The sequence below is a fragment of the Mustelus asterias genome, chromosome 14 (genome assembly GCF_964213995.1).
Source record: "Mustelus asterias chromosome 14, sMusAst1.hap1.1, whole genome shotgun sequence".
In the NCBI taxonomy this organism is placed as follows: Eukaryota; Metazoa; Chordata; class Chondrichthyes; order Carcharhiniformes; family Triakidae; genus Mustelus; species Mustelus asterias.
This window is the reverse complement of record NC_135814.1, coordinates 41,359,525-41,386,690: the sequence shown is the minus strand read 5'-3', so window position 1 is coordinate 41,386,690 and position 27,166 is coordinate 41,359,525. Positions and strand designations below refer to the sequence as shown.

General features: G+C 42.4%; 1 protein-coding gene across 4 annotated transcripts in view; it reads right to left on the bottom strand.

The window, feature by feature from the left end:
- grb14 (growth factor receptor-bound protein 14) overlaps positions 1-27,166 on the bottom strand; it is a 170,147-nt gene that overhangs the window by 73,177 nt on the left and 69,804 nt on the right. For 3 of the 4 annotated variants that reach the window (XM_078228243.1, XM_078228242.1, XM_078228241.1), the window contains one exon: positions 1,758-1,914. In XM_078228243.1, the coding sequence (XP_078084369.1) occupies positions 1,758-1,914 (157 nt within the window). Of the gene's footprint in view, positions 1-1,757; positions 1,915-2,266; positions 2,414-27,166 lie in introns of those variants that run through there. The other variant, XM_078228240.1, reaches the window with a different exon arrangement.

The window sequence follows — 27,166 nt, the reverse complement described above, 5'->3', positions numbered from 1 at the left end:
TGGAACGTTAACTCTGGGGGTGATTGCCTGACCTCGCTGTGCCTAGCACTGATCGCAGAAAATGGCACGCGAGCCTAAAAATCAGTTCTGCGCGCACTGCCAAACAGTTTGCAATCATCCCAGTCCCTTTCTACAAACCGGAGCACACCCAAAAATGGCACAAGACTTGATTTCAATCTCATTAGTGAGTTCGCCACACAATCATCCACCCTCCCAGAGTGTTCCCATCTCTCTGGCAGGATGTCACAAAGACACAAATCAGTACTGGTCTCCACAAGTGGAATCCGGGCACGATAGCCGCGCTGGGGGCTCGGCAGCCATTGAAGCCATCGGGTGGTCAAGGGCACAGCTGGGCAGTGCCCTTTGGACAGTCCCAACTGGGCACTGCCAGTGTGACACGGCAGTGCCAAGAAGGTGGAGCCTGAGAGGGGAGTTGTGCGTATCAGGGATCGGGCAGTGGACCCATCGGGAGGGCCCCAATATCCTGATGCCGGCAACCCACATTAGGATGAGGGTGGGGAGATCGGGGGAGAGGGGGGAGATCGGGGGAGAGGGGGGAGGTCTCCCAGTGCACTGAGAGATCATGGATTCCTTGCAAAACAGCGCCCGGGCACTCTGCAGCTGTACTTACCGGCGTGTGTGACTGAGTGTGGGACGATTGCGGTCCGGAGCGGATCACTCCGATATTCTTGCCATTATGATACTTAGGGCCGTTCACGCTGGCAGGGTATTTCCATCCTGCTGCAGTGAACGGAGATTTGGCTGGGCACCAAATTCTCCAACCTTGCTACAGCAGAAGCGTGGCGTGAACAGCCAGTAAAGTCGCTGTGCCCATAGATTTTTGGAGGGGAAATTTCATCCTCTGTTCTCTTCACAAATGCTGCTAGGCTTGCTGAATGTTTCCAGCATTTTCTGCTTGTAGTTCAAGGAAGCATAAAAAGGTAATAAAATTCCAAAACATTCTCTCTGAAAATCAGTTGAGGCTAGGACAATTGAAAATTTCAGACCAATACATTTTGTTAGTGAAGGGAATGATCATTAAATGGGGGCTGGTGAATACATTCTTCCCTATTCCCTCAACACAATTATCAGTAGACTGAATTCATTTCAAGAAGAAATAACCAAACAAGGAGTTTGAATACTTTACTTTGAAAGTATTGTTAAAAAAACTAGGTGAATAATTGTTTATGAAAAAAAGGTAGTTCTGAGCAGTGCAAGAAAAGGGTAACAAGTGGAATAATTTCCCAAAATGCAGGTTATTTCAGCAGGTATTTGCCAGAATTAAATCGATTCTCAATTCTGTACCTCGTCTGATTTCATTGAAAAGTAAAATATCAGGCAGAGAATGACATAGTCAGCCAATTTTATACCATTAGACTCCTACTGAACGGTTTAGATGAAAATTTCCCTGATCAACTAACTATACAAAAATTGTAGCTATTTGCAAATGGCTGGACAATCAAATTTTGCTGTTCACTGCCTCAAATGGATTCCCTTATGTGTGCTGTGACACACACTAAAATTGCTTCTGTGCAACTGAACAATTGCCTCCTGAGGGTGAACAAGAATGACACCACACTCCAGTAAGGTAAGTACTGAACATGTTTGAAAAACGTATGCAGGTATATAATTTGCATATGCTCAAATCTTTTCCTTTGTAATTAATGCCATATATTACAAGTTACATCACAATGAAGAATTTTTTAAATAGTAAATAAATTCATAGCAAGAATTTCATAACTAATGCTTACACTTACCTAGTCCAATATGAGGAAGGTGCTCTATGAGTGTCCAGGTATTGTCATTGACACAGTGATGTTTCAGTATGAACAACTGGCAGACATCGTGAGCTATGATATCACTTGGCACCTCCAGTGCTTGACTGCTGCCATCCTCATTAAATACTTTAATTACCTGCATATAAAAGCCAAGAGATAAGGCACCTCAGAAATATAAAACTTCTGATTGCAGAATCGAATGGTCGCATATGCTGAATCCTACTCGCAAGCCAAATGAATGAAATCTTCACCATCCCACCTGCTGAAAGTTAAACATCCCTTCAATCTTTTGCATTTACGCAAGTTCAAAAAACAATTGCCCAAAACAGTGTAACGTTAATCAGTGCATAGAGAAAGAAATACAATCACGATTCATCGTGGCACTGTGTAAAATCCAGATTTTTAAACGATTGTTCAAAGTCTTTTAAGTGTCTCCACAAACTTCCACATTTTCCAATCGTGATTATTTTACAATTTGCTTCACTTACCAGCAGGCAAGAGGACAAACAGACTTGCATATTTTGGTCCGCTCTGCAGTTAATGTAAGTGTGTGCACATTGCATTATAAAATAATTGTACAGGTAACTTAGAATTGCACATTGGGGCACACTAGATGAGCCTTGGAGATATCTGCGATTGCACCAGTCTGAAATGAGGTGATTACACGGTGCTGCCTGTTAACAGCAGTTTCCTGACTCCACAGCTGCATGTCATCACATTTTTCACCCAATCACCTGCTACCTTTCCAGGAATCAGCATAGGCTGAACCTCCCTTACTGCATAAACTTAAGCAAAAAAAGAAAGCACTAGGCTTTCCCCCCCATTTCTTATTCACAATTCTTTTTTGAATGATGATTACTAACATGATGCACCTTTATAAGTCAATTTGCAGTCATGGAGATAAGACAATTGTAATGTTAGATAGCTCAACTTTGCCTACGTTGAAGGATGGTAGGGGGAGGGGTTAGAAGGCACTAAATCGGGATTTGCTGATGCAGCCTTTATGTTCTTTTCGTTTGAAAAGGCGATCAGAAGGGGCAAGACAAGTCGGCCTGCCTATACAGAAGAAATCTTGTCAGTGTGTTCCTGCCCAGCTAAGTTAAGCACCCTTCAAAAGCTCCCAGCAAATGAGAGGCTCCTGTTATGATGTCATTTGAACCGAGGTAAATGATCTGCTATTTAAATCAGTCAGCACGGAGATTTAGAAGACAAGGTCTGAAGGATCTCCAATCACAGACTGCGAACAAAACACAGGAGCTTATGGGCTGAAACCCTTTCCATGCTGGAGTCCGGTGCACGATCAACAAGCATTTTTAGCCGGGAGAAGTGTTAAACTGAAACTACAGCGAGCCTAGCTGCTTCGCAAATGCAGCTGAGCAAAATATTTCCAATTTCTTGAAAGTAATTTGTTCATGCAGAATCAAAGTCTAAAATGATAGTTTTTATTACACTGAAAGTTACTTCCCTTGTCGAAAAACGATACAGGAAATGCAGTCAGGCTTAATTCCAATTGTGTCCCAGTGTGCATTTTAATTACAGTGGTTCTGCCAAACCAAAGCTCAAAGCTATCATATTGCACGAGGAACAGTGCTCATTTTGTCGTGAGGTGCAGAACACACAATGCTTCAATACCCATATCTTTGCCTGAAAACTTTTTAATTAGTGTAACTGGAGTAACCTTGCTTTAGTCTGTCTAAGACGTCAGGGTACAAAAAAAAACAAGCTGACATGTAGAGTCCAAATTTAAATGTTTATATTTGGAGATCAAATGTAATAATTCCAGTCTAAGATTATCCTTTTTAAGTTTGTTGCTGTGAAATTGAAAATAAAATAGGCAAATAAATTCATCTGATTATAGCCGAGGTATTTGCTATGGTGCAACTGATGCTGAAGTAATCACAAACCAGATATATAAAAGAAGCAAAAAAAAGGGGGGGGCTGTGACCAGTTCCCCTCAAAAGGAGGAAGGATTAGACACCCCTGCTCAACTGGGCACAGTGCAGGACTTCAGGAGGTCCTATTTTGAATTGCATCAGGGGATGTGATCCTGCAAGTCAGAGTTTCCTGAGGCTGCAAGTCATGGACTGAGAATGAGTGCATCCAGCTCACATGTGCCATAATGATTCAGGGCTTTGAAAGCATAAGTTTCCCCCATGGAGAAACGGCCAACCATTTGGACAGCCATGTATGACAGAGTGCATGCAGGAACTGCATATTGACATCCATAAGATATATGAGACTCTGTATCATGGATCACTCAGTGACACTAACGAAGCAGAAAGCTTTGTGGGAGTTGGGGGTGGGGGGATGCCTGTTATGACCCAGAAGGTGTCCTCCTCCAGGCATCCGCAGAGACTGGCAAGGGCTAAGGACGTCACAGAGGTGGTTCAGGGTGCACCCTCAGCATCCTTGGCCCCAACCTCCATCTATTAAACAGGATCAAGTGACGGTGGCTGTCCTTCGGGGCCTTATCACCCGCCAGTCCATACCTCTCTGGAGGCCTATGTTTTGAAGAATGCAGCAGACCATTACAATGACCAAGATCCTTGCAGCAGACTAATGGAAGGCACCACATTACTGGTCCATGCATCAGAATCAGATCTTCAGAAGCCCAGTGGTCCTCTCATTTGTTAGCCTAATAAGCAGGTGGCAATGGTTTGGAGATAAGCCTTGCTCCCTAGGATCTATCCATTGGTTGGAGTGAAGAATTGAGACAACATAGAATGCTGAAGAATGAAGGAGTCATGACAACTGCATGGACTTAAGCACACACACGTAGGAAGCTCCTGTTGTGGCTGCAGACCTGTTGAACATTAAGTGAATGAAAGCCCATCTTATGGGTGAATCTGAGTGGGCAATCACAGGGTGTCTTAATGGTCACATAAGTGCACTATCTGATGGCCTGCACCTTGGAAAATCCAGCAAAACCCGATGCCCTCTGTGCCTGCGAGGCTGCATCTGAATGTATTGATCAGTTATCACAAAGAGAGCATCAGTGGCCTGTGAGGTGGAGTGGTGTGCTGTCATTTACAAGATGCCACCAAGGTCCTCAGCTGATCTTTGAAAGGAGATAGAAGTTAAGACATTCAAGGCCACAATGATGTTAATGGTTAAGCAGAGCATGGTGTCAGTGCTGCGAGGTAGGAAGTCTTCAGCAATAAGGTCACAAATCATAGAATCCCTACAGTGCAGAAGGTGGCCGTTTGGCCTTTGAATCTGCACCGACTCTCTGAAACAGCACCCCACCCAGGCCTTATCCTCGTAACCCCACATATTTTACCTCACTAATTCCCTTAACCTACACATAACAGGACAATTTACCATGGCCAATCCACCTAACCCGCACATGTTTGGACGAAACTGGAGCACCTGGAGGAAAACCATGCAAACATGGGGAGAATGTGCGAACTCCAGACAGATAGTACCCAAGGCTGGAATCCAACGTGGGTCCCTGGCGCTGAGGCACCGGTGCTAACCACTTTGCTACCGTGCCACCAAATGTCTGTGACCATTTGCCTGGAGAGTCATAATCTCCTTTGGTCTTAGTCATCTCTAGTTAGCTCCTGTGTTGAGGGTTTGGCTACTGTTACCTTTCTTTCCCTCTTTCCCCTCCTGTGCCTTCTTGCTGCCCGGTGTTCTACCCTTCCTGCAGAAGGGTATTTCCCCTCATCACCACTTGGCCTAAGATCCGACAGTTGTGCCACCATTGCCAGTTACAGCCTTCCTTGAGGACAGGTGGCCATTCTATTGCCAACCTTGCTGCTGCTTTCCTGCCCATGCCAGGAAGGGTGGTTGGGGTGACAACCTCCATCTTCTTCTATGTTTCTTTTCTCTTTTTTTTTAGTTTTGCTGCATTGGTCTTGCCTTGTTTCTTTCTTTAACCCTTCATGTTGCATTCTGATGACTTTTATGTAGCCATTCACATGTCATCTGGTCAACCAGGGGCTGATGGGTGGTGTCATAGGTTGGGCCTGGAGTGAGGTGGTGTTAGGTCAGGTGAGGGCGCGGTGGTCAAGCCTCAAGCGGGTGCTCGGGCCTCAGGTGAGTATTGGGCCTGCAGTGGGCGAGGTGCCCCGTGTGGGAGGGGATAATTTGGAGGAATTCGTAGGGGGTGGTCGGGAATACTGTAGAGGGTAGTTAGTCGAGGCGGTGGGGGTGTCCTCTGGGAGGTCAGGTATGCGCGGGGCATCGGTTTGGGTTTTTGCAGTAATTATCCAGAAGTTAGAATATGTTTTAATTCTTCTAGTTTTGTCTGAGTAACTAATGGTGTAACAGCCAGAACCATCTGATCTAAATCACATTTTTGGATGGCTCTGAGCGCAGGATGATTGTCCAAACACACTTAGCACGTCAGAGCGATTGGCACGCAAATGCTTACCTGTGAAGTTCTGGGATGGGTTCCCCAGTGCATCTTTAGGGTCTCCCCCCAATCTGATGCTGGGGAACTTGGAAGTTAGCTCCGTTTCCCCAGATAATGCCTGACCTGCTGAGCATTTCCAGTGATTTTTGTTTATGATGGGGTGATAACCCTAGTCATTGTATGCCCAATCTCCCCACCACCTGTGGAGCGCCAAGGGCGCCTCTTACCCAATGATGGAGTCCCCTATGCACCACTGACCTTATTATAGAGCCAGAGAATTACTTCTTGCGGCGTCCATGACTTTTTTCTGACTTTGTACCTGCCTCCTTCAGCGGTTTGGCCCCAGACCCCAGACAATGCATACAGCCGAAGTGACCTTGTGAAACCTTCAACCTCCCCTTTTAATGAGCTCATAAAGAGCTCCAACCATTTTTATTGACCTTAATCAAGAGGTGAATGGGATTACTGTGCTGCCCTGCTGAACATTGTCAGCACCAACCTCTCAAGCCTGCCTGGCACCAGTATTTTCAGGTCCCATCTGCTTCTACTCCTGCTCACAATGGGGCCTGAAAGTTCAGTCCGTTGTGAAGAGTCACCTGTTTACCATATTAAGATATCAGTTTCCATTAACAACAGAATTTACTGAGAAGTGAAGTCTAAATAGAAGCTTTCACTTTTTAATTCTACTTCAAATTTTGATTGGTGCTATTTAAATTAGTTTAATCAGCCCAAGGCACTAGATGGATGGTTCACAACCATGCTTATAAAAATATACAGCCAGTGGTAAAATGTATTCAATTTCTCAGTTATAAAAAAATACTGATAAAGTTACAGCAGAAAAAGCTGCCAATAACTTTATGCTCCCTAGACTTTCTTTCAGTCCCTGCAGTCATTATGAAATTATCATTTCAATAAAGCTCCTCAAACATCAAGAGTAGCATTATCTATGCAATATTTCCCATAAACATTTTAAACAATGTTACGTACAAACAGGCAAACATATGAGTAAGTACTTAATTTCAACTTTTTCTTACCTTCCAATTCTCCTGTTTGGAGTATATGGGAGATACTTGTGAGGTCTAGAACACTTGATCCCTTGTCAGGCCACACACCCAGATTAAAAGGGATATGGGTAGGGGAACGATGTTTTACAACTCTCCAACTCTAACTCATGATTCCAGGTAGTTGGTTACACTTACCAGTGGCCATACTCCAGGATCCTGACTCAACAGTCACGCAAAAAACTAAGTGAGGAGGCCAATCAGCTTTGGCTGGTGTGTTGCAGGGACATCACCCCTACAAATGTAAATTGTAGACTGACAATGGGAGATGAGGCAAGGGACGCTACTAAGTAGTAGGAGAATAGCTCAGAATGTGGATATCAGCAAAGCGTGCCACACAATCAGGGCACAGCCATGCCATGTATAAGACATATGGTCAGTCACCTGTGAAGAGTCTGGGATCTCACACATAGTTAGTCGTGGGAAGTACCAAGACAAGCAATCTCCTGGTCGGAGCAGCTACAAGAAGGAACAAGATTCTCCCGGTCATCAAGTTTTAATGTTAATTATAGTGCTGTTCCTTTTCAGCTAATATTCTTACCATTTTTCATACCAAATATATTGCTTGTCTATAGAACCATTTAACAGCACAGAAAGAGAACATTGTGCCAATCATGTCTGTTTTAGTTCTTGACCACAAACAAATGTCTATCCAAAGAATAAAGAAAACTACAGCACAGGAACAGGCACTTCGGCCCTCCAAGCCTGCACCGACCATGCTGCCCGACTGAACTAAAACCCTCTTCTCTTCCCGGGACCATATCCCTCCATTCCCATCCTATTCATGTATTTGTCAAGATGCCCCTTAAAAATCACTATCGTATCTGATTCCACTACCTCCCCGGCAGCGAGTTCCAGGCACCCACCACCCTCAAAGTAAAACACTTGCCTCGTACTTCTTCTTTAAACCTTGCTCCTCGCACCTTAAACCTATGCCCCTCGTAATTGAATCTGCCACCCTGGGAAAAAGCTTTTGATTATCCACTCTGTCCATGCCCCTCATAATCTTGTAGATTTCTATCAGGTCGCCCCTCAACCTCTTTCCAGTGAGAACAAACCAAGTTTCTCCAACCTCTCCTCATAGCTAATGCCCTGCATACCAGGCAACATCCTGGTAAATCATTTCTGTACCTCTCCAAAGCCTCTACATCCTTCTGGTAATGTGGCGACCAGAATTGAACACTATATTCCAAGTGTGGCCTAACTAAGACACTATAAAGCTGCAACATGACTTACCAATTTTTAGACTCAATGTCCCAGCCGATGAAGGCAAACATGCCATATGCCTTCTTGACTACCTTTTCCACCTGCGTTGCCACTTTCAGTGACCTGTGTACCTGTACACCCAGATCCCTCTTCCCATCAATACTCTTAAGGGTTCTGCCATTTACTGTATACTTCCCATCTGTATTAGACCTTCCAAAATGCATTGCCTCACATTTGTCCAGATTAAACTCCATCCGCCACCTCTCTGCCCAAGTCTTCAACTGATCTATATCCTGCTGTATCCTCTGACGGTCCTCATTGCTATCCGCAATTCTACCAACCTTTGTGTCGTCTGCGAACTTACTAATCATTCGTTAATAGATTAATCCTCCAGTCCATTCTTGAACTGAAGTGTTAAATAATCAGCTAAAGGCATAGTTTGTATTTTTTTTACATAACCAGGAACTTTGAGGCTGTTGTCGAAATTGCCAATGATCAATTTACTGAAGTTTTCTTTGAAAATAAGTCAAACATTCATCTTAATAATGTCCAGAAAGTACGCCAAATAAAGAAGTTTCCATTGCTGTAAAGGTAAAGGAAATAACTTTTTAGAAGTGCTCAAAATAATCTACTATTTACACTTCCTAATCTAAAGATTAGTAAAGGAAGCATAATAAAGATCCGATCACTATTCACACTTACACTCTGACTGCTAACATTAGATTTGAGGTCATCTTTCTCTAAATAAAGCAATACCATTAGCAATAGATGTGTTCAGCATAACATTTTTTTATCTCTGGGGCTGTGTTTCATATGATAACTTTAAATACCTATCAGCGATAATGCAGTTAGTTTCAAAGAAAATCTGTTTTCCATTGGAGAAAATTTATCCTCCACCCTTTCCAAAGTACCATCATCCTCTACAAAAAGCCCACCAATGAGTCACATAATCAAGTTTCCACCCCTGCTTACAGTATCAAACTTGTCCTAAGCAAAATCACAAAGATTTCATTTGTGGCAAAGATCATGGTATAGTATACATATTTATTGCCTTAATTTTTTTTAAGACTTCAGCATAGCTGATCACACCATCATCCAATGTCTTTCCAGACCAGCAAAATGGGACCACCCCCATTTTGTACCTCTCTTACCTTTCTGATCGTAGCTAGTGTGTCTCCCAATGGCTTATCTTCCTACCCTTCAGACCTATCCTTTCCCCACTCCACTTTCTCACCTAAATATGACCCTTCCACATGAAGGCATCACATTCAGTCTGCAAAGCAAAGTCTGTACCTGTGCCATAAATCTCACTCCCCAGGATCTGTCTACGCCCTTCTGAACCTCTGACATTTATGTTTGCTACCTAACCATTTGCTTCAAATTTAAACAATTCAGTAGTACATTAGCACGAGTAATATTCTATCTCATCACTTGCCATCAATGCAATATTTCTGTGTCATCACTCTAGATCCTGTACTTGGATTCAGCATCTTAGACCACTTCGATATGGAGGGTGCCACCAAGTTGTACATCAACATTTGAATCAAGATCTAATGTCAACACAGAATTGACAGGTCAGATGGCCTCCTTCTGCTCTGTTCTATAATTTTATGTACACTACAGGACCCGATTTGCATGATATAAATGGTTTCCTGCTTGAAACTGGAGATATCTCCAGCTGTCCACATCAGGAGCCTAACTAAAATGGTGACGCCCTGAGCACCTGCATAACGAGGGCAATAAGTGACAATGTCATTTTTGGGACACTACCATTCCAGTTATATCAGGGAGAGCATGTTACAATCAGCATCATATGGCTGGATGTTCCAGTTTTCAATGAGGTGACGGGGGCAGAACTGGAGGTGCCTTAATAGGTGGTTAATTCTTTTTGGGCTTCTAATTTTGGCTCTTGCCCACATTTGAATTTGATTTGATTTGATTTATTGTTGTCACATGTATTAACATACAGTGAAAAGTATTGTTTCTTGCGCGCTATACAGACAAAACGTACCGTTCATAGAGAAGGAAACGAGAGAGTGCAGAACGCAGTGTTACAGTCATAGCAAGGGTGTAGAGAAAGATCAACTTAATGCAAGGTAAGTCCATTCAAAAGTCTGACAGCAGCAGGGAAGAAGCTGTTCTTGAGTCGGTTAGTTTGTGACCTCAGACTTTTGTATCTTTTTCCTGAAGGAAGAAGGTGAAAGAGAGAATGTCCGGTGTGCGTGGGGTCCTTAATTATGCTGGCTGCTTTACCGAGGCAGCGGAAAACAGAATCAATGGATGGGAGGCTGGTTTGCGTGATGGATTGGACTACATTCACAATCTTTTGTAGTTCCTTGCGGTCTTGGGCAAAGCAGGAGCCATACCAAGCTGTGATACAACCAGAAAGAATGCTTTCTATGGTGTATCTGTAAAAGTTGGTGAGAGTCGTAGTTGACACGCCAAATTTCCTTAGTCTTCTGAGAATGTAGAGGCGTTCATCATGCCATATTATACTTAAGGACGGATGTGGGGTGGCTGAGAGGCAGAGGACAGCCCGCCCAATTTGCAACCCTAATATTCAGCCCATAGTGTTTTTTAACCTTCACTATCCACCATCAGAAGGTAGGAAATTAATAGTTAATTGCAAAGCAAACTTGACCAGACACAAGTTTGTTAAATAATGACCTTGAACAGCAGTCTTCTTTTGCCAGCCGTGGAGTGCCTCTGGCTTTTATCAATCTGATCACTTCAGATGGACCGTTTTAACAAGACAGAATGAGAAATTTAACGAAGAGGCAATGCAAACTTAAATGCGTCTTAGGCTAAACATCTGCACAGCATAATTGCCCAAATGGTAAAAGTACCCTTATTTTTCAGGGTAATTGTGCCAATCCAAAGACAATTAGCCATTACAAAGTTAATGCTTTATTAAAATGGCAAGAATTAATTTTACACAAACATGTGTTCTTGTAATGAGTAATCATGTTCTATGGCTTCAACCCAATGCTATAAAAGCTGCAGAAAAATATGAAAAGTTCCGTCTTTTAAAATAAAACTCAGTGCACAAACATAAAAATCAGTTGACTATAAGGGCTGGATCTTGGCTACAAAGGTGTATAGCTAATGCTGGGATATTTCTCGACTCACCAGACCTTCCTTGGTAAAATGTGGTCCAAAACATGCAACCTTTGCTCCTGGGCGAAAGGGGTCCAGCTTTAGACTGGCCGGCCCACCCCAGAAACAGGACATAGGTGTTCATTGGGGCGGGTGAATATGAGGCACACTTGTTAGGAGGCCCACCTCAGCTCACTGGAATTTCATCCCAGTTGTTTTAGAAGCTGTTAGGCCCTCTACCCCTCACACTCTCTCACTCACTGCGCACGGACCCTTATACCCACAATGCCAATTCAATGCCCCAACTCTTGCCCCCCTCATATCCCCGTGCCAGTTCAATGTCAATACAAGCCCCCAAACCACCTCAGTGCCTTCATTCCTTCCCTTGTCAATCCCTGCCCCCACCCATACCTCAAGGCTCCTCATTTCCTCCATGTCAATGCAAGCCCCCAAACTATCTCTCATTGTACCACATTCCCTCTAAGCCAACTTTTATCCTCACCCAGTCCCATGGCCCCTCATACCCTCCTGGTCAACTCAATGCCAGTTCACTGAGTATCTACCATGGGCAGATCTCAGAAACCATGTGGAGATGAAAATAATCTAATAGAGGTCTCACTCCTACATGCTTATGGAAAAAAACTCCCACTCATAAAACCAATTCAAAGCTTTTAAATCTCCTCAAATTTCATTTTAAACTGCTATTCTGACCCCACATCAAATGAAACGAACCCTTTAATAGATTCTTTAAACTATTGATCAAAGTGTGAACTCAGAATCCCCTGCTAAGATAGCTTTTGAAACACAGGAAAGCATTCATAACATTTGCCCTTGGGAAAATGTCAATGAAGACTGCTATTGAAACTGCTCCAATAGATGCTACCTTTTTAAAAAGATTTGCAGCAGATGGTCTGTCAAAGAAAACAGTTCTGCAGAGATTATTTCTTAAACTCAGTGACAGCTGAAGCCTGCATTTTTTGAAGTTTAATGAGCAGAGAACTTTTGAAAAATCTTCAGATCATGCCAGTTATCCAGACCTTATCCTAATCTTATCATTCATCTTCACAATCAATACATGTTTTCCATCCTTTGGGTTAAGGCCCTCACAATAGCCAAAATGTGCTCCGTTTGAACTCAGCAGTAAATTCAAATGGCTCTGCTGAATTTGGATTTCCTTCCTGTGTGGATCACACCCGATCCCTTCCCCTACTGGCAAAATTTGGATGTCAGAAATGGGGGCAGGACTTCTGCATCCAGATACAACCCATCAATTTGAAGTTGCAGATTCAGAGGACTCTGCAAAAATATGGCCCCAAGTTTTAGATTAAAAGATAAACATTTTCTCTCTAACCATTGCAAGAAAAGTCTTTAGATTCTGACAACATTTTAGTTAATTCTGTAAAATATTTATTTCCCAACTGGATTATTCATCAGTATATATAAGAAAACACGATAGCTTCCTTTGTGAATGTGGTTTACTATTTTTGAAATTAGTTCTAAACTCTCTTGTATAAGACAAAAAGGCATACAGACAGAACCATGGGTAATGCATATATAAATGTTGTATTAAGTGAAAAATATAATGCTCACAATTATGAGAGATCTTTTGCTTTTCAAGTTAACCAATTGAAGCTGGCAATTTACATTTCCCATCTGATGGAAGATGACTTTTAAGAAGTAACATAGAGTTCAGAGTATAATGGTCTCAAATGTAACATTTACACTACTTAGCCCAAATTGTAAACTTTGCGATACATTATTTTATTTTCCCCAAAAACTCTTATTCTATGCTATTAATAAACGTAGAGGCAGGCATCATGATCGGCGCAGGCTTGGAGGGCCGAAGGGCCTGTTCCTGCGCTGTACTTTGTAGTTTGTAGGCTAGAATTCTCCAGTCTCGTATGTCTCGCCACTGCTGCCATCGAGACTGGGGAATTTGGCACTCAGTTAAATCTCCATTCACTGCAGCGGGAGTAGAGAATCCGAGCCGCAGGCGAGGTTGGAGAGTTTTGGCCATAGTATTTTAGTTATTCTCACTTTTCCACCTCTGGTGACCATATTCCGCTGTCAATGCTCCAAACTGCAAAATTTCCCCCTTAATCTTCTCTGTCTCTTTACCTCTTCTCATTTTTGGCACCCTTAAAATCTTCCGAATTAACTAAGCTTTTGATCAGCTGTGACAAAGCTTTGAGTCAAATTTTGTTCCTGTGCAGGGCATTGACACATTTTATTATGTTCAGGGTGTTTTATATATAAGTTGTTGTAGGGTGGAATTGCAATATTTCTTGGAAGAATATTTGCATATTTGTTTATTGTTCAAAACTTTTTTTCAGTTGTTTGTAAGTGTATAAATACTCTTTCTCACATACATGAATTGCCAAGCCTCATTGGACAGATTTCTGGACATTTCACCATGCATTGTATGATCATGTGGCGTGCCCATATTTTGCAAACCTTACCATAAATTTTAGGTTCCCAATAGTTAAGCATTGTTGCTGGTGGTTTTGTCAGGTGTTCAGAGCCCCATATGACTATCCACAAGCAGGTGTAACCACAGGTATTAAGTAGAGGAAGACATGGAGACAAGGCTTGCCTTCAGTCAAGTGATTATGCAAGCAGGAAAAAGAAAATGTACATTGTGATGACACATTTGCTGGGAAAAGCTTGGGGGTTTGTGTGCGATGTCCCTTTAAGACCAAAGTGAACTGAGACATAGTCTGAAAGAGGGTTAATTGGTTTCCCGATCATGATATTATAAGGTTCCGAGAAATGCCCATGTAACCAAACATTGCCATGGGGATGAACAGCTAAGAAGCAAAGGGTAAATACAAAACTATTTGCAGAGAAGTTGGATTAGTCTATCTTTTTGTTTGACAGATATGCACACACAGAATTAGTGTAAAGAGAAAACAAACAAGATTATCTCTGAATGGGACAGTATTTTGTTTGGCAGTTTGTGAATTGATCCTTATGTAGAAGCAGGTGAATGAGAATGAGAATAGACTGTGTCACTGAGTGTATTATCCAGCTGCAAAGTGCAGGGAGCTGAAGATAGGAAGGATAAGGAATTATTGATTGGACAAGACCCACTGCTGCTGTTTCAATGTTGCCAGGGCCCACCAGACTGTTTAAAGGATAGAAGGGATTCTCTGGAGATTCTGTATCATTAGGACCGTCATTACCTGAACGAGAGAAAGTTTGTAGATATGCACCTTGTCAGTGTTAAACATGTCTGGGGACATTTGATGGAATACAACTCCAAGCTGATACCCTTACATAATGGATGCCAAGGTGGAAAGACTGAGAGATTACAGATGCTCCCAAAATTTGTGCAGGAACTAATACAAGCGCTTGTAACTGAGTTGTTTCTCTGTCGAATCAACTAGTGAAATTTACCTTTTTATTTGAAATACCCGACATCAATCAATGTTTGAATTATGTTGATCATAATTGGTTTGTTACAGTAAAAGATTTATATAAACTGTGATCTTGTCCAGCGTTTCTCCTCTTGTTGGCATCGTGGGGATTCAATTTTCTCTCTCTGTTTTAAAAGGAGGACCTCTTATTTATAAACTGCATCCCTTAGTTCTAATCTTTCCCATAGGGGAAGCATCTTCGAAGCATCCACCCTGTCAAGTCCCCTCAGTATCTGATATAATTCAATAAAATGATTTCTCATTCTTCTAAACTCCAATGACTATAGGCCCAACCTTTCCACATAAGACCTTCATCCTCAGAAAGAACTGAGTAAACCTGCTCTGCGCTGTTTCTAATGCAATCACATCATTTTTCAAATAAGGAGACACAAAATGTACACAGTACTCCAGATGTGGTCTCACCAAAACATGTACATCTCCAGTAAAAATTGCCTGCTTTTATATTCCATTTCACTTGCAATATATGCCAACATTCTATTTGCCTCCTTAATCACTTCCTGTGCCTGCATACTAACTTTTTAAGATTCACATAACAGCATACCCAAACCGTTCTGTACCATTAAGTTCTGCAATCTCTCTCCATTTAAGTAGCATATTGCTTTCCTATTCTCCCTGCCAAACATAAGGCCTCATACCCTCATGTACTGATTTGAGGAAGGAATACACTTAGAGATACTCTTAGTTGAATTTTTAATTTATTTTAAAATTATAATGTTAAAAACCTTCTGGGCTCTGATTTTCATGGATTTGGGTCCTTTCTGGAGACCTTTAAAAAGAATGGGTGGGACCCAGATGCGGAGGTCTTGCCCCCATTTCTGGCTTTTTTAAAACGTATTTGTTCATGAGATGTGAGCATCGCTGGCTGGGTCAGTATTTATTGTCCATTCCTGAGGCCATTTTAAGAATCAATCATATTGCTGTGAATCTGGATTCACATGTAGGCCAGCTAAGGTAAAGATGGCCGATTTCCTTCCCTAAAGGACATTAATGAATCAGATGGTTTTTTAAAACAAGAAATTAACAAAGCTTGGCTAAAACTCGGTAATGTACATTTAAATTACTGAAATTATTTAATAAAACTGGGTATTTGGCACAAAATTTGCAAATTATACAAAAAACTGACAATGAAACAATAAATGTCCTAAATTATGACTTGCTCTTCAAAGGGACAGCATGGCAAATACAATCATCAAAAGAAACCATGTCAAGGCAATTATAGTACCTCAATAAAAATGACATGGAAGCTCTGGGCAAACTGAAAGATTGTAACACAAATACATCCCCGGATAAAGTAGAAATTCCCTCTTTGAAACTCTCTACATTACAGTCACATCTATATGACAATAATGCATGACCCCTTTGCATTCCTTTCAACCCAGCTGCAGCCATTGGCAGTTACCACACAATCCTTCAATGTCTAGTCAAATTAGACTGCCCTCAATCGGTACCAATTCTCAACTATTCAGTCATAGCCAGCAAATGATTTACTATCCTCTAACTCCCATGCTGTAACCTTTGGAGAGCTGCCAAAAACCCATCCTTGATTCCTCCTATTCCTTATTTACATGCTGCTCCTTGGCAACATTAGCTGAAAACATCAGATTTGACACATAAACAGGCAACACCCAACTCGACCTTACCAGCCTCTCAACCCTTCCACTGCTCACGAGGTTGCTTGCCAACATTCAGCAGAGGACAACCAAAAATTTCCTCCAATTAAATATTGAAGCCACTGTCTACATCCCCCACAACAAACTCAATCTTGCAGCCAACAATTCCATTCTCTTAGAATGAAACCAGGCTTTTCACCGCCTGAGAGTCCTATTTTACTTGGAAGCAAGTTCCAGCCCCATGTTATCTTCATAGCTAAGACCATTTATTACCACCTCCATGATTTCACTAATTTTTGCCTCTGTCTCAGACCATCTGTTACTGAAACTAACGTTAATGCTTTTGTTGACACCAACTCAACTATTTAAATGCTCCCTCGGTCGCTCTTGTCTGATTTACAAATGAGCATAAGTCAAGAGTGCAATGGAATATCTCCAATTGACTGGATGAGCGCAGCTCCAACAACTCTCAGGGAGTTGGACACTATCCAAGAGAAAGTAACCAGCTTGATTGACACACCATGCAGCACCTTAAACATCATTTCCTCCGACACGAGCGCACAATGGCAGCAGTGTATACCATCTATAAGATGCACTAGCAACTCCCCTTCAACTGCATCTTCCAAACTCCTGGGGTGGGATTTTCTGGTCGTGCCTTCCCCAAAAACCAGAAAATCCCACCCGAGGTCAACTGACTTATGCATGGTCCACTGCTGCCCGCACCCCCCCCCGCCCCCCAACCCCCCTACCACCTGCTATGATTCCCGTGGTGGGCGGGGTGGGAAAATTCCGCCCCTGATCTCTACCACCAAGAAGGACAAGGGCAGCAGATGCATGGGGATACCACCCCCTGCCATTCCTTCACTGTCACTGGGTCAAAATCCTGGAATTCCCTTCCTAATGTCGCTGTGGGTGTACCTGCACCACATGGACTGCAGCATTTCAAGAAGGCAGCTCACCACCACCATCTCAAGGGCAATTAGGGATGGTCAATATAAAGCTGGCCCTTGCCGGTGATGCCCGCATCCAGTGAACAAAGATTTTTTTAAAAATTCATAGCGAATATGATAATGACAGGGGGAGAAAATACATTAGGAAATAGTAATTCTAAGACAGATATCAGGAGGCAGTTCTTCACACAGATAATAACCAGCACTCTCAGAATTGAATTACAGAATAGAGTGCTGGAGGTGAATGCCCTGGAATCATTTAAGAAAATAAATAGAGCAATGGAATGGGTGGGGGAAGGGGTACTTCAGAATCTTTCTGGAGAGATGCGTTAAAGGGGAATGAATGACTTGCCTCATCTGTTAAATATCTTGTGATTGCATGATTAGAAGTGCCTAGTCTAGGAAATTAAATATTTAAAGAGGAAAATGGGTATGTACAGCAGACACAGTCATAAAGAGGTGAGGGTCCAAATCGTTCAGCAGTATTTTCAATATCTTATGCACCAGCTTCCATAAACCTCGACTAATATTCTGTTATAAACCATACATTTTTCATAGATTTCCTGCACTTTATTGGAAACCAAGATAGATGGAAAATAATCTGCTTAATACTTTTTTATTATTTATTTAATTGCAGTCTAATCCTGATGCAGTCTAATCCTGTGTGTTAAATGTAATGTTAAACACAAATTCCAGGTATTTTAGATAAATTTAATCTTCGAAAAACACAGTGGGATAAGCTTTGCATGTGCAGGTTCACATTAGCGTTTCTAATTATTGATGTTTAACAACAGTTTTGAAGTGTTTATCCGACCATACGTGCAATTTGGAGTAAAATTTACTTCCAGTAGTTAGATATTTTTTGTGGGTTCTGGACGCCCATTAAACATTTTTGTACCAATGATGTTTTAGATATATAAAAATCACGCCACATCCAAAATGACAATTCCAGAAAATGCAAAACTGAAATGACATCTGCAACATATCTTTCTAACATTCTAATCTCTGATAATGCTAAGTGGTTTTAAGTCCAGTTTCATTTCCTGTCTCATATTGCTTACCCAAAAAGTACGTATGATAAAATGCTGATGCACACCAAAAATGTCCAAATTATAAAAAGTGCCTGCAGATTTTTAAAATGTTTTTATGTTTCAAGGTTTTTTTTATCTCAACGTAGTTTCTAGACTATTAACTGGAGCCAATGGCCCTGATTGTGTCTTTGACAATTAATTTTCTTTCTGGCACCATTTCAGCATTAATATTAATTTTTGCGGAGTATGTTTCTACTCTGGATGCATCAGCTGCTAGATCTAAGCAAACAAAATATAGTCAGAATTTAACTCCTGCTAAATATACCTGTTGGACTTTAACCTGGTGTTGTTAAAACTCTTACAGGAGTCATGAAGACAGGGGCTGACTGAGGCACCGGGGAAATCACCTGACCTTCGCAGAATGAGATCGGTGAGATTTTAACTTCTAGGCCTCATCTGTCAAGATATGGTCCATCTTCTGCATAAATCTAGTAAAAAGTGCGAACTGACTGATAGTGGATAGGGCGGGGAAGGGAGTGGGCTCGAGGGATGGAAAGGATCAGGCGAAAGGTAATCTAAAGAGAAAAAAAGTCAATAGAACAGTGCAGCAATTTGGGTGAAATAAGCTGAGTGAGACAGGATGTTAGTGATTTCAATGATAATAGTGCATCCCTGAATAAAGTGCATGAAAAAAATGTTGGTTTTTAAAAAATAAAACAAAAGACTTTGGCCAGAATTTTCTGAACGTTCACGCCAGCGAGATTTTCCCGTCCCGGTGAAGTGAATGGAGATTTGGCTTGCCGCCAAATTTTCCGTCTTTGCTGCAGCGGGAGTATAACATCAACGAGTGGTAAGATATGCCCTTTATCTGAATGCACAAAGCATTGGTAACAAGACAGATGAACTGGAAGCACAATTAGAGAAACGTGCTTGCAAGGTGAACAAGTTTGGGAAATAAAATATTTGATAGTATTTTACATTTACAAAAAATAGGCAGAATGGAAAAGGAGTAGTAGTCCTGACAATAAAGGATAGGATAGGAGTAAGAAAAGATCTTTGCTTAGAAGATCAGGGGGTAGAATCAGTATGGATGGAGATTAGGAATAGAAGGGTAAGAAAACATTAGTAGGAATTAGTTTATAGGCCCTGTAACAGCTTGGACGGAGCATTAAGCAAAACAGAATTGGAGCTTGCAATGTAACGATCGTGGTGGGGGAGGGGAGGTGGACTTTAGCCTTCATATGAACTGATCAAATCAAATGAGCAAAGGAAGTCTGGAAGCCAAGTTTGTACAATAATTTCATGACTGTTTCTTCTATTGTGAGGCCAATAAAGCTATTTTAAATCTAGTATGGTGTAATGAGGCAGGATCAATTAGTCATCTCAGAGCAAAAAAACCTCTTGGAAAAAGTGATCTTAATACAATTGAATTTTATACTAAGGTTGAGAGCGACATTTTTCAATCCAAAACAAGAATATTAAGCAAAGCCAATTACATAGGTATGAGGAGAGAGTTGGCTAAGGTTGATTGGATAAACAGACTAAAGGATATTGCAGTAAATAAACAGTGGGAAACATTTAAACAAATTTTCAACAAAATTACATTCCATTAAAATCAAACAGAAACTCAGCAGGAAAGATCCATCTGTGGCTTACTAGGGGAGTTAAGGATAGTATTAGATTAAAAGAAGAAGCTTAAAAAGTTGCAAAGAATGGTAAGCCTGAGGATTGGGAGAGATTTAAAAACCAGCAAACGGTGAACATTAAAGGGAAAAAAAAGAATGATAATTACCAAGCCAGGAATATAAAAACAAATTGTTAGAGATTTTACAAACATATAAAAAAGGCTGAGTGTGGCTAAAGTAAACAATTAGTCCCCTAGAGGCAGAAATAGGAAAAATTATCGCAGAGAATGAGGAACTGGCAGAGATGTTGAACAAATATTTTAGGCAGGATCTTCAGTTTCCCATGGGAGTAAAGAGGCTGTGGGCACGCATTGAAAATTACAGTCACGGAAGGCATCATTTCTGAGCCTATTAAAAGGCTTCAGCAGAACAGTTTAAAATTTTCAATCAGTAGGTGGGGAAATGTAATGTCTGGGATACGTATGGATGCAACATCCACGAGGGCCAATGGATGCACTGGTCAGGATACTTAGAAGTGGAGAATAATGCTCAGCTGCACAATCAGTGGCAAAGACTTGCCACGTTTGAGCTGAAAAGCTTGTATTTCACAACAGTGAGAAGAGTAAGCCCCGAGATGGATGTCAGGCTGTTGGCATCACTTGGGCAGCAGAAATTGGTAGAGAAAGCCCTGGCAAACAAATGGGCAGTAAAAAGTTTAACAACACCAGGTTAAAGTCCAACAGGTTTATTTGGTAGCAAAAGCCACACAAGCTTTCGGAGCTGCAAGCCCCTTCTTCAGGTGAGTGGGAATTCTGTTCACAAACAGAGCATATAAAGACACAGACTCAATTTACATGAATAATGGTTGGAATGCGAATACTTACAACTAATCAACGCTCATCCGTTGTCGCAGCGTCTGCATAGTTTCCCCAATGTACCATGCCTCGGGACAATGTACCATCCCTGATATGCGACAACGGATGAATGAACACCGCTCGACAATCACCAGGCAAGACTGTTCTCTTCCTGTTGGGGAGCACTTCAGCGGTCACGGGCATTCGGCCTCTGATATTCGGGTAAGCGTTCTCCAAGGCGGCCTTCGCGACACACGACGGTGCAGAGTCGCTGAGCAGAAACTGATAGCCAAGTTCCGCACACACGAGGACGGCCTCAACCGGGATATTGGGTTCATGTCACACTATCTGTAACCCCCACAGAGTTTCACTGGCTGTCTTGTCTGGAGACAATACACATCTTTTTAGCCTGTCTTGATGCTCTCTCCACTCACATTGTTTTGTTTCTTAAAGACTTGATTAGTTGTAAGTATTCGCATTCCAACCATTATTCATGTAAATTGAGTCTGTGTCTTTATATGCTCTGTTTGTGAACAGAATTCCCACTCACCTGAAGAAGGGGCTTGGAGCTCCGAAAGCTTGTGTGGCTTTTGCTACCAAATAAACCTGTTGGACTTTAACCTGGTGTTGTTAAACTTTTTACTGTGTTTACCCCAGTCCAACGCCGGCATCTCCACAACAAATGGGCACCAGCTGAGGGAGTGGAGAGGGGAGCAGGACAATCTGACATTGGGAGAGGGTAATGGTGAGGAGCTTCAGCAGGTGCATTGTCCAGGTCAGGAGAGCACAGTAAGAGGATGCCAAGAGGAAGAAGGTTCTCCTCAAGACATTTGGTGTACTGCTCAAGAGTCAGTGACCCACAAATGGCAGAGCATCAGTGCCTTAGAGGACTCTACTTATGCAATCAGTTGGTTTTGCACTTGTGTACAGTGGTCCAGAATGACCTGAAGCATTGCAGGCATAGAACCATGGAACTACAGAAAATATACAACATAGAAGGAGGCCATTTGGCCCATCTTGGCAATCCCTTAACTGTAGGTATCAAGGTCATTGTTGCCCTGAACTTTACACATCCGGACTGTTCCAGGGTTCAGCTGCAGACCTGGGTGGCATCTCACATTTGGCAGTTTCTCAAACCTTCAGGTCACAGATGTCCTATTCCAGAGGGTGGGGAGCTACATCCATTGTGGGACAGATAGGTCATCACAGACACAGAGGGAATTGGGGTTTGCCACAAATGATGGACCCCCTCAGGTCCAGGGAGTTATCAGTTGTATCCACGTAGCCATCAAAGCACTGACAGATTCCTGAATAGAAAAGACTGGAGGTGTGTGGAAGGAGAGCTGTGAGACTGAACAAAGTCAATAAGCTCGCCCAATAAAGAAAAGCTCGGTGTCTTGGTTACAACTTCACCAACCAGCTTAGATCCTGTTAACATGGAGCTAGATGAAGAGGACCAGAATGCCACTCTTCCTCAGATGAAGAGGAAAATTAACAGAACGTTCAAATGGAACCAGCCATCCAAGCTTTGGCTGAAGATCACTGAGCTCTCCCAGGCCTCAATTGGTAGGGTGGGACAACTGGATGCTCAGGTTATCTACATGTTGGTGTACAGGGTTGGTGACCTGACATCCAGGTGTTGCTAGCCACTCACCTTTCCAGACCTTATCAGGTCATTAAATCCTTTCAACATCAAATCCAGGTCCTTCTGGTCTGTCCTCTGCAGTTGACCTCTTGACGGCACCTCCATTCAGGCTTTGATGATGCCACGAACAATTTCTGTCTCCTGTCCACCACTGCCTCAATGAAAGCCCCAAGGAAGGCTTCAGAGAACCATGCTGCTGTCCCATGGACGCTGGCACTATGAGCACCCTGCTGCTCCATCTCGCCGGTGAGCGGCAAGACTGCCTTTCACCTTTTCAAAGGTTTCTCAGTTACTGGTCCCACCTCCAAGCTGCTCCAACATTGCTAATAGAATGCTAAACTCACACCTGAGCTAATTACACTCTTTGCATATGTAAGTCATGTTACATCATTGACAAGCTGACGTGGCATGAGGTAGAGACTGGGAACAAATCTGCGTACCAATTCCAGATTGAAAATGCAGCCCTTTGTGTCTATCTTGTAAATAAATCATATTTCAGAAATAGAGGGAAACCTAGGAGCCAATAAGGGTTATGAAATTGTCTTGGAGATGAGGGAGGTTTTTTAACATATGAATTAGGAGCAGGAGTAGGCCACTCAGCCCCTCGGGCCTGCTCCACCATTGAATAAGATCATGGGTGATCTGTTTGCAACCTCAATCCACATTCTTGTCCGCCCCAGATCACCTTTCACCCCTTTGTTAATCAGTAATCTTTCTCGCTCTGCCTTAAGATATATTCAAAGACTCTGCTTCCACTGCCTTACAACCCTCGAGAAAAAAGTTCCCCTCATCTCTGTCTTACAAGAGTGACCCCTTATTTTTAAACAGTGACCCCTAGTTCTAGGTTCTCCGACAAGAGGAAATATCCTCTCCACGTCTACCCTGTCAATACCTCTCAGGATCTTAACAATTTTGATCATATCACCTCAAAACTCTAGTGGATACAAACCTAACTTCTCTAACCTTTCCTCGTAGGACAACTTGCCCATTCCTGGAATTAGTCTCGTAAATCTTTTCTCTAAGGGTTGTTAGTTTGTGGAATTCTCCTTCCTAGAAAGGAGTGAGGGCAGAGTCACTCAAGGCTGAGTTAGATATATATTTGATAAACAAGAAGTCAAGGGTGTTGAGGATCGGGGGAGGGAGCAGGCAGGAAGGTGTAGTTGAGATCACAATCAGATCTGACATGATCTTAACAAATAGCGAAGGCTCAAATGACCAAATGGCCAACTCATGTTCCTAAGTCCTATGTTCTTAATGTTCCTAACATCAGCAGAGAAGAAATACTGGAGAAAATTGAGAAAGGAAAAGCTGAAAAATCCCCAGGACCTGTTGGCCTATATCGTAGGGTTCTAAAAAAAAAAGCAGCTACAGAGATAATGGATGTATCAATTATGATTTTTCAAAGTTGCTTCAATTCTAGATTGGAAGTTGCTACAATCCAGTGAATTGGAAGTTAGAAAATGTAAAACCACTATTCAAGAAAGGAAAAAAAAAGAGGGAGAGAGAAAACAGGGCAGCTGCCTGACACAATCCATCATGCAAACCAGCCTCCCATCCATTGACTCTGTCTACACTTCCCGCTGCCTTGGCAAAGCAGCCAGCATAATTAAGGACCCCACGTACCCCAAACATTCTCTCTTCCACCTTCTTCCTTTGGGAAAAAGATACAAAAGTCTGAGGTCATGTACCAACCGACTCAAGAACAGCTTCTTCCCCTGCTGCTGTCAGACTTTTGAATGGACTTACCTTGCATTAAGTTGATCTTTCTCTACACCCTAGCTATGACTGTAACACTACATTCTGCACTCTCTCGTTTCCTTCTCTATGAACGGTATGTTTTGTCTGTATAGCGCGCAAGAAACAATACTTTTCACTGTATGTTAATACATGTGACAATAATAAATCAAATCAACATAAGTCTTCCGGAAAATGCTTGAATCTATTGTTACAAAGTTTGACAAGGCACTTAAAAAAATCATTGAATGATCAGAGTCAACATGATTTTACAAAACTTGGTGGATGATGAGTCTGGGAAAGGATGTGTAGATATTTTGAGTCATGTTGAGATCAAAAAGGAGGAGGTATTGGGGTTTTTGAGAAACATTAAGGTAGACAAGTCCCCAGGGCCTGATGGGATATACCCCAGAATACTGAGAGAGGGAAGGGAGGAAATTGCTGGGGCCTTGAGAGAAATCTTTGTATCCTCACTGGCTACAGGGGAGGTCCCAGAAGATTGGAGAATAGCCAATGTTGTTCCTTTGTTTAAGTAGGTTAGCAAGAATAATCCAAGTAATTACAGGCCGGTGAGCCTTATGTCAGTGGTAGGGAAATTATTGGAGAGGATTCTTTGAGACAGGATTTATTCCCACTTGGAAATAACATGGTTTTGTGAAGGGGAGGTCATGTCTCACGAACTTGATCGAGTTTTCTGAGGAAGTGACGAAGTTGATTGATGACGGTAGGGCAGTGGATGTTGTCTACGTGGGACTTCAGTAAGACCTTTGACAAGGTCCCTCATGGCAGACTGGTACAGAAAGTGAAGTCACATGGGATCAGAGGTGAGCTGGCAAGGTGGATACAGAACTGGCTTGATCATAGAAGACAGAGGGTATCAGTGGAAGGGTGCATTTCTGATTGGAGGGCTATGACAAGTGGTGTTCCTCGGGGATCAGTGCTGGGACCTTTGCTATTTGTAATATATATAAAGGAGGAAAGTGTAACTGGTTTGATTGGTAAGTTTGTGGACGACACAATGGTTGGTGGAACTGCGGATAGCGATGAAAACTGTCAGAGGATACAGCAGGATATACATTAGTTGGAGATTTGGGCGGAGAGATGGCAGATGGAGTTTAAGCTGGACAAATGTGAGGCAATGCATTTTGGAAGGTCTAATACAGATGGGAAATATACAGTAAATGGCAGAACTCTTAAGAGTATTGAAAGGCAGAGGGATCTGGGTGTACAGGTACTCAGGTCCCTGAAAGTGGCAACGCAGGTGGAGAAGGTAGTCAAAAAGGCATTCGGCCTGCTTGCCTTCATCGGCTGGGGCATTGAGTTTAAAAATTGGCAAGTCATGTTGCAGCTTTGTCGACCCTTAGTTAGACCGCACGTGGAATATAGTGTTCAATTCTGGCAACCACGCAACCAGAAGGTGAGGGTACAGAAAAGATTTACCAGTATGTTGCCTGGTATGGAGGGCATTAACTGAGGAGAGGTTGGAAAAACTTGGTTTGTTCTCACTGGAACGACGGAGGTTGAGGGGCAACCTGATAGAAGTCTACAAGATTATGAGGGGCATGGACAGAGTGGATAGTCAGAAGCTTTTTCCCTGGGTAGAAGAGTCAATTACTAGGGGGCATAGGTTTTAGGTGCGAGGGGCAAGGTTTAAAGGAGATGGACGAGACACGTGTTTTTACACAGAGGGTGGTGGGTGCCTGGAACTCGCTGCCGGGGGAGGTAGTGGAAGCAGATACAATAGTGACTTTTAAGGGGTGTCTTGACAAATACATGAATAGGATGGGAATGGAGGGATACAGTCCCTGGAAGGGAAGGGGGTTTTAGTTCAGTCGGGCAGCATGGTCAGTGCAGGCTTGGAGGACTGAAGGGACTGTTCCTGTGCTGTAATTTTCTTCGTTCTTTGAAAGGAAAATCATATTTGACAAACTTATTAGAAATGTTTTTAAGATGCAATTAGTAGGGTGGATGAAGGAGAGCATATACATGTAGTTTACAGTACTTGGATTTCTAAAAGACATTCAGTGAGCTGCCACAGAAGTTTAATGTGCAACATTAGTGTTCATGGAGATGAAGGTAATATATTAACATTGGTAGTGGATTGGTTAACCCCCCAGATAGGAAACTGAGGGCAGGATTTTCCAGCTGCGCTTGTCCCAAAACTGGAAAATCCTACCCGAGGTCAATGGGTCCACCCCCCGCCTGCTACGATTCCTGTGGTGGGCACACAGGAAAATTCCTCCCTGAGTGTTTTCAACTTGGCACACTGACTTGTAGAGCGCCATTGATCAGCGCTGAGGCCCAGGTATTTAGTCGTAAGATCATCATCATAAGATAGGTCGTGAAAATATCCAGGCTAGATTGATTAGCCACGGTAAATGTGTGGGTTTGTGAGGATAGGGTGGAGGGGAGGGCCTGGCTGTGATGCCCTTTTGAAGAGTTGGTGCAGACTCAATGGATTGAATGGCCTCTTTCTTCATTGTAGGGTTTATATGGTTCTACAGACAAAGAGACTGAGAGTATTGATGATGCAAAGCTCGGTGGGAATGTAAACTGTGAGGAGGACAGTGACAGCTGATAGCATATAAATCGTGAGGTTATTCAGTTTGATTATAAGAATAGAAAAGCAGAAGTTTTTTTAAGAAGGTGTAAAAATGTTTTAAAAGTTGGTGTTCAGAGTGATTTGAATGTACACATACAAGGAACACAGAAAGTTAGGGTTCAGGTACAGCAAGTGATTAGGAATGAAAATTTCATGTTGGCCTTCATTGCAAGAGGA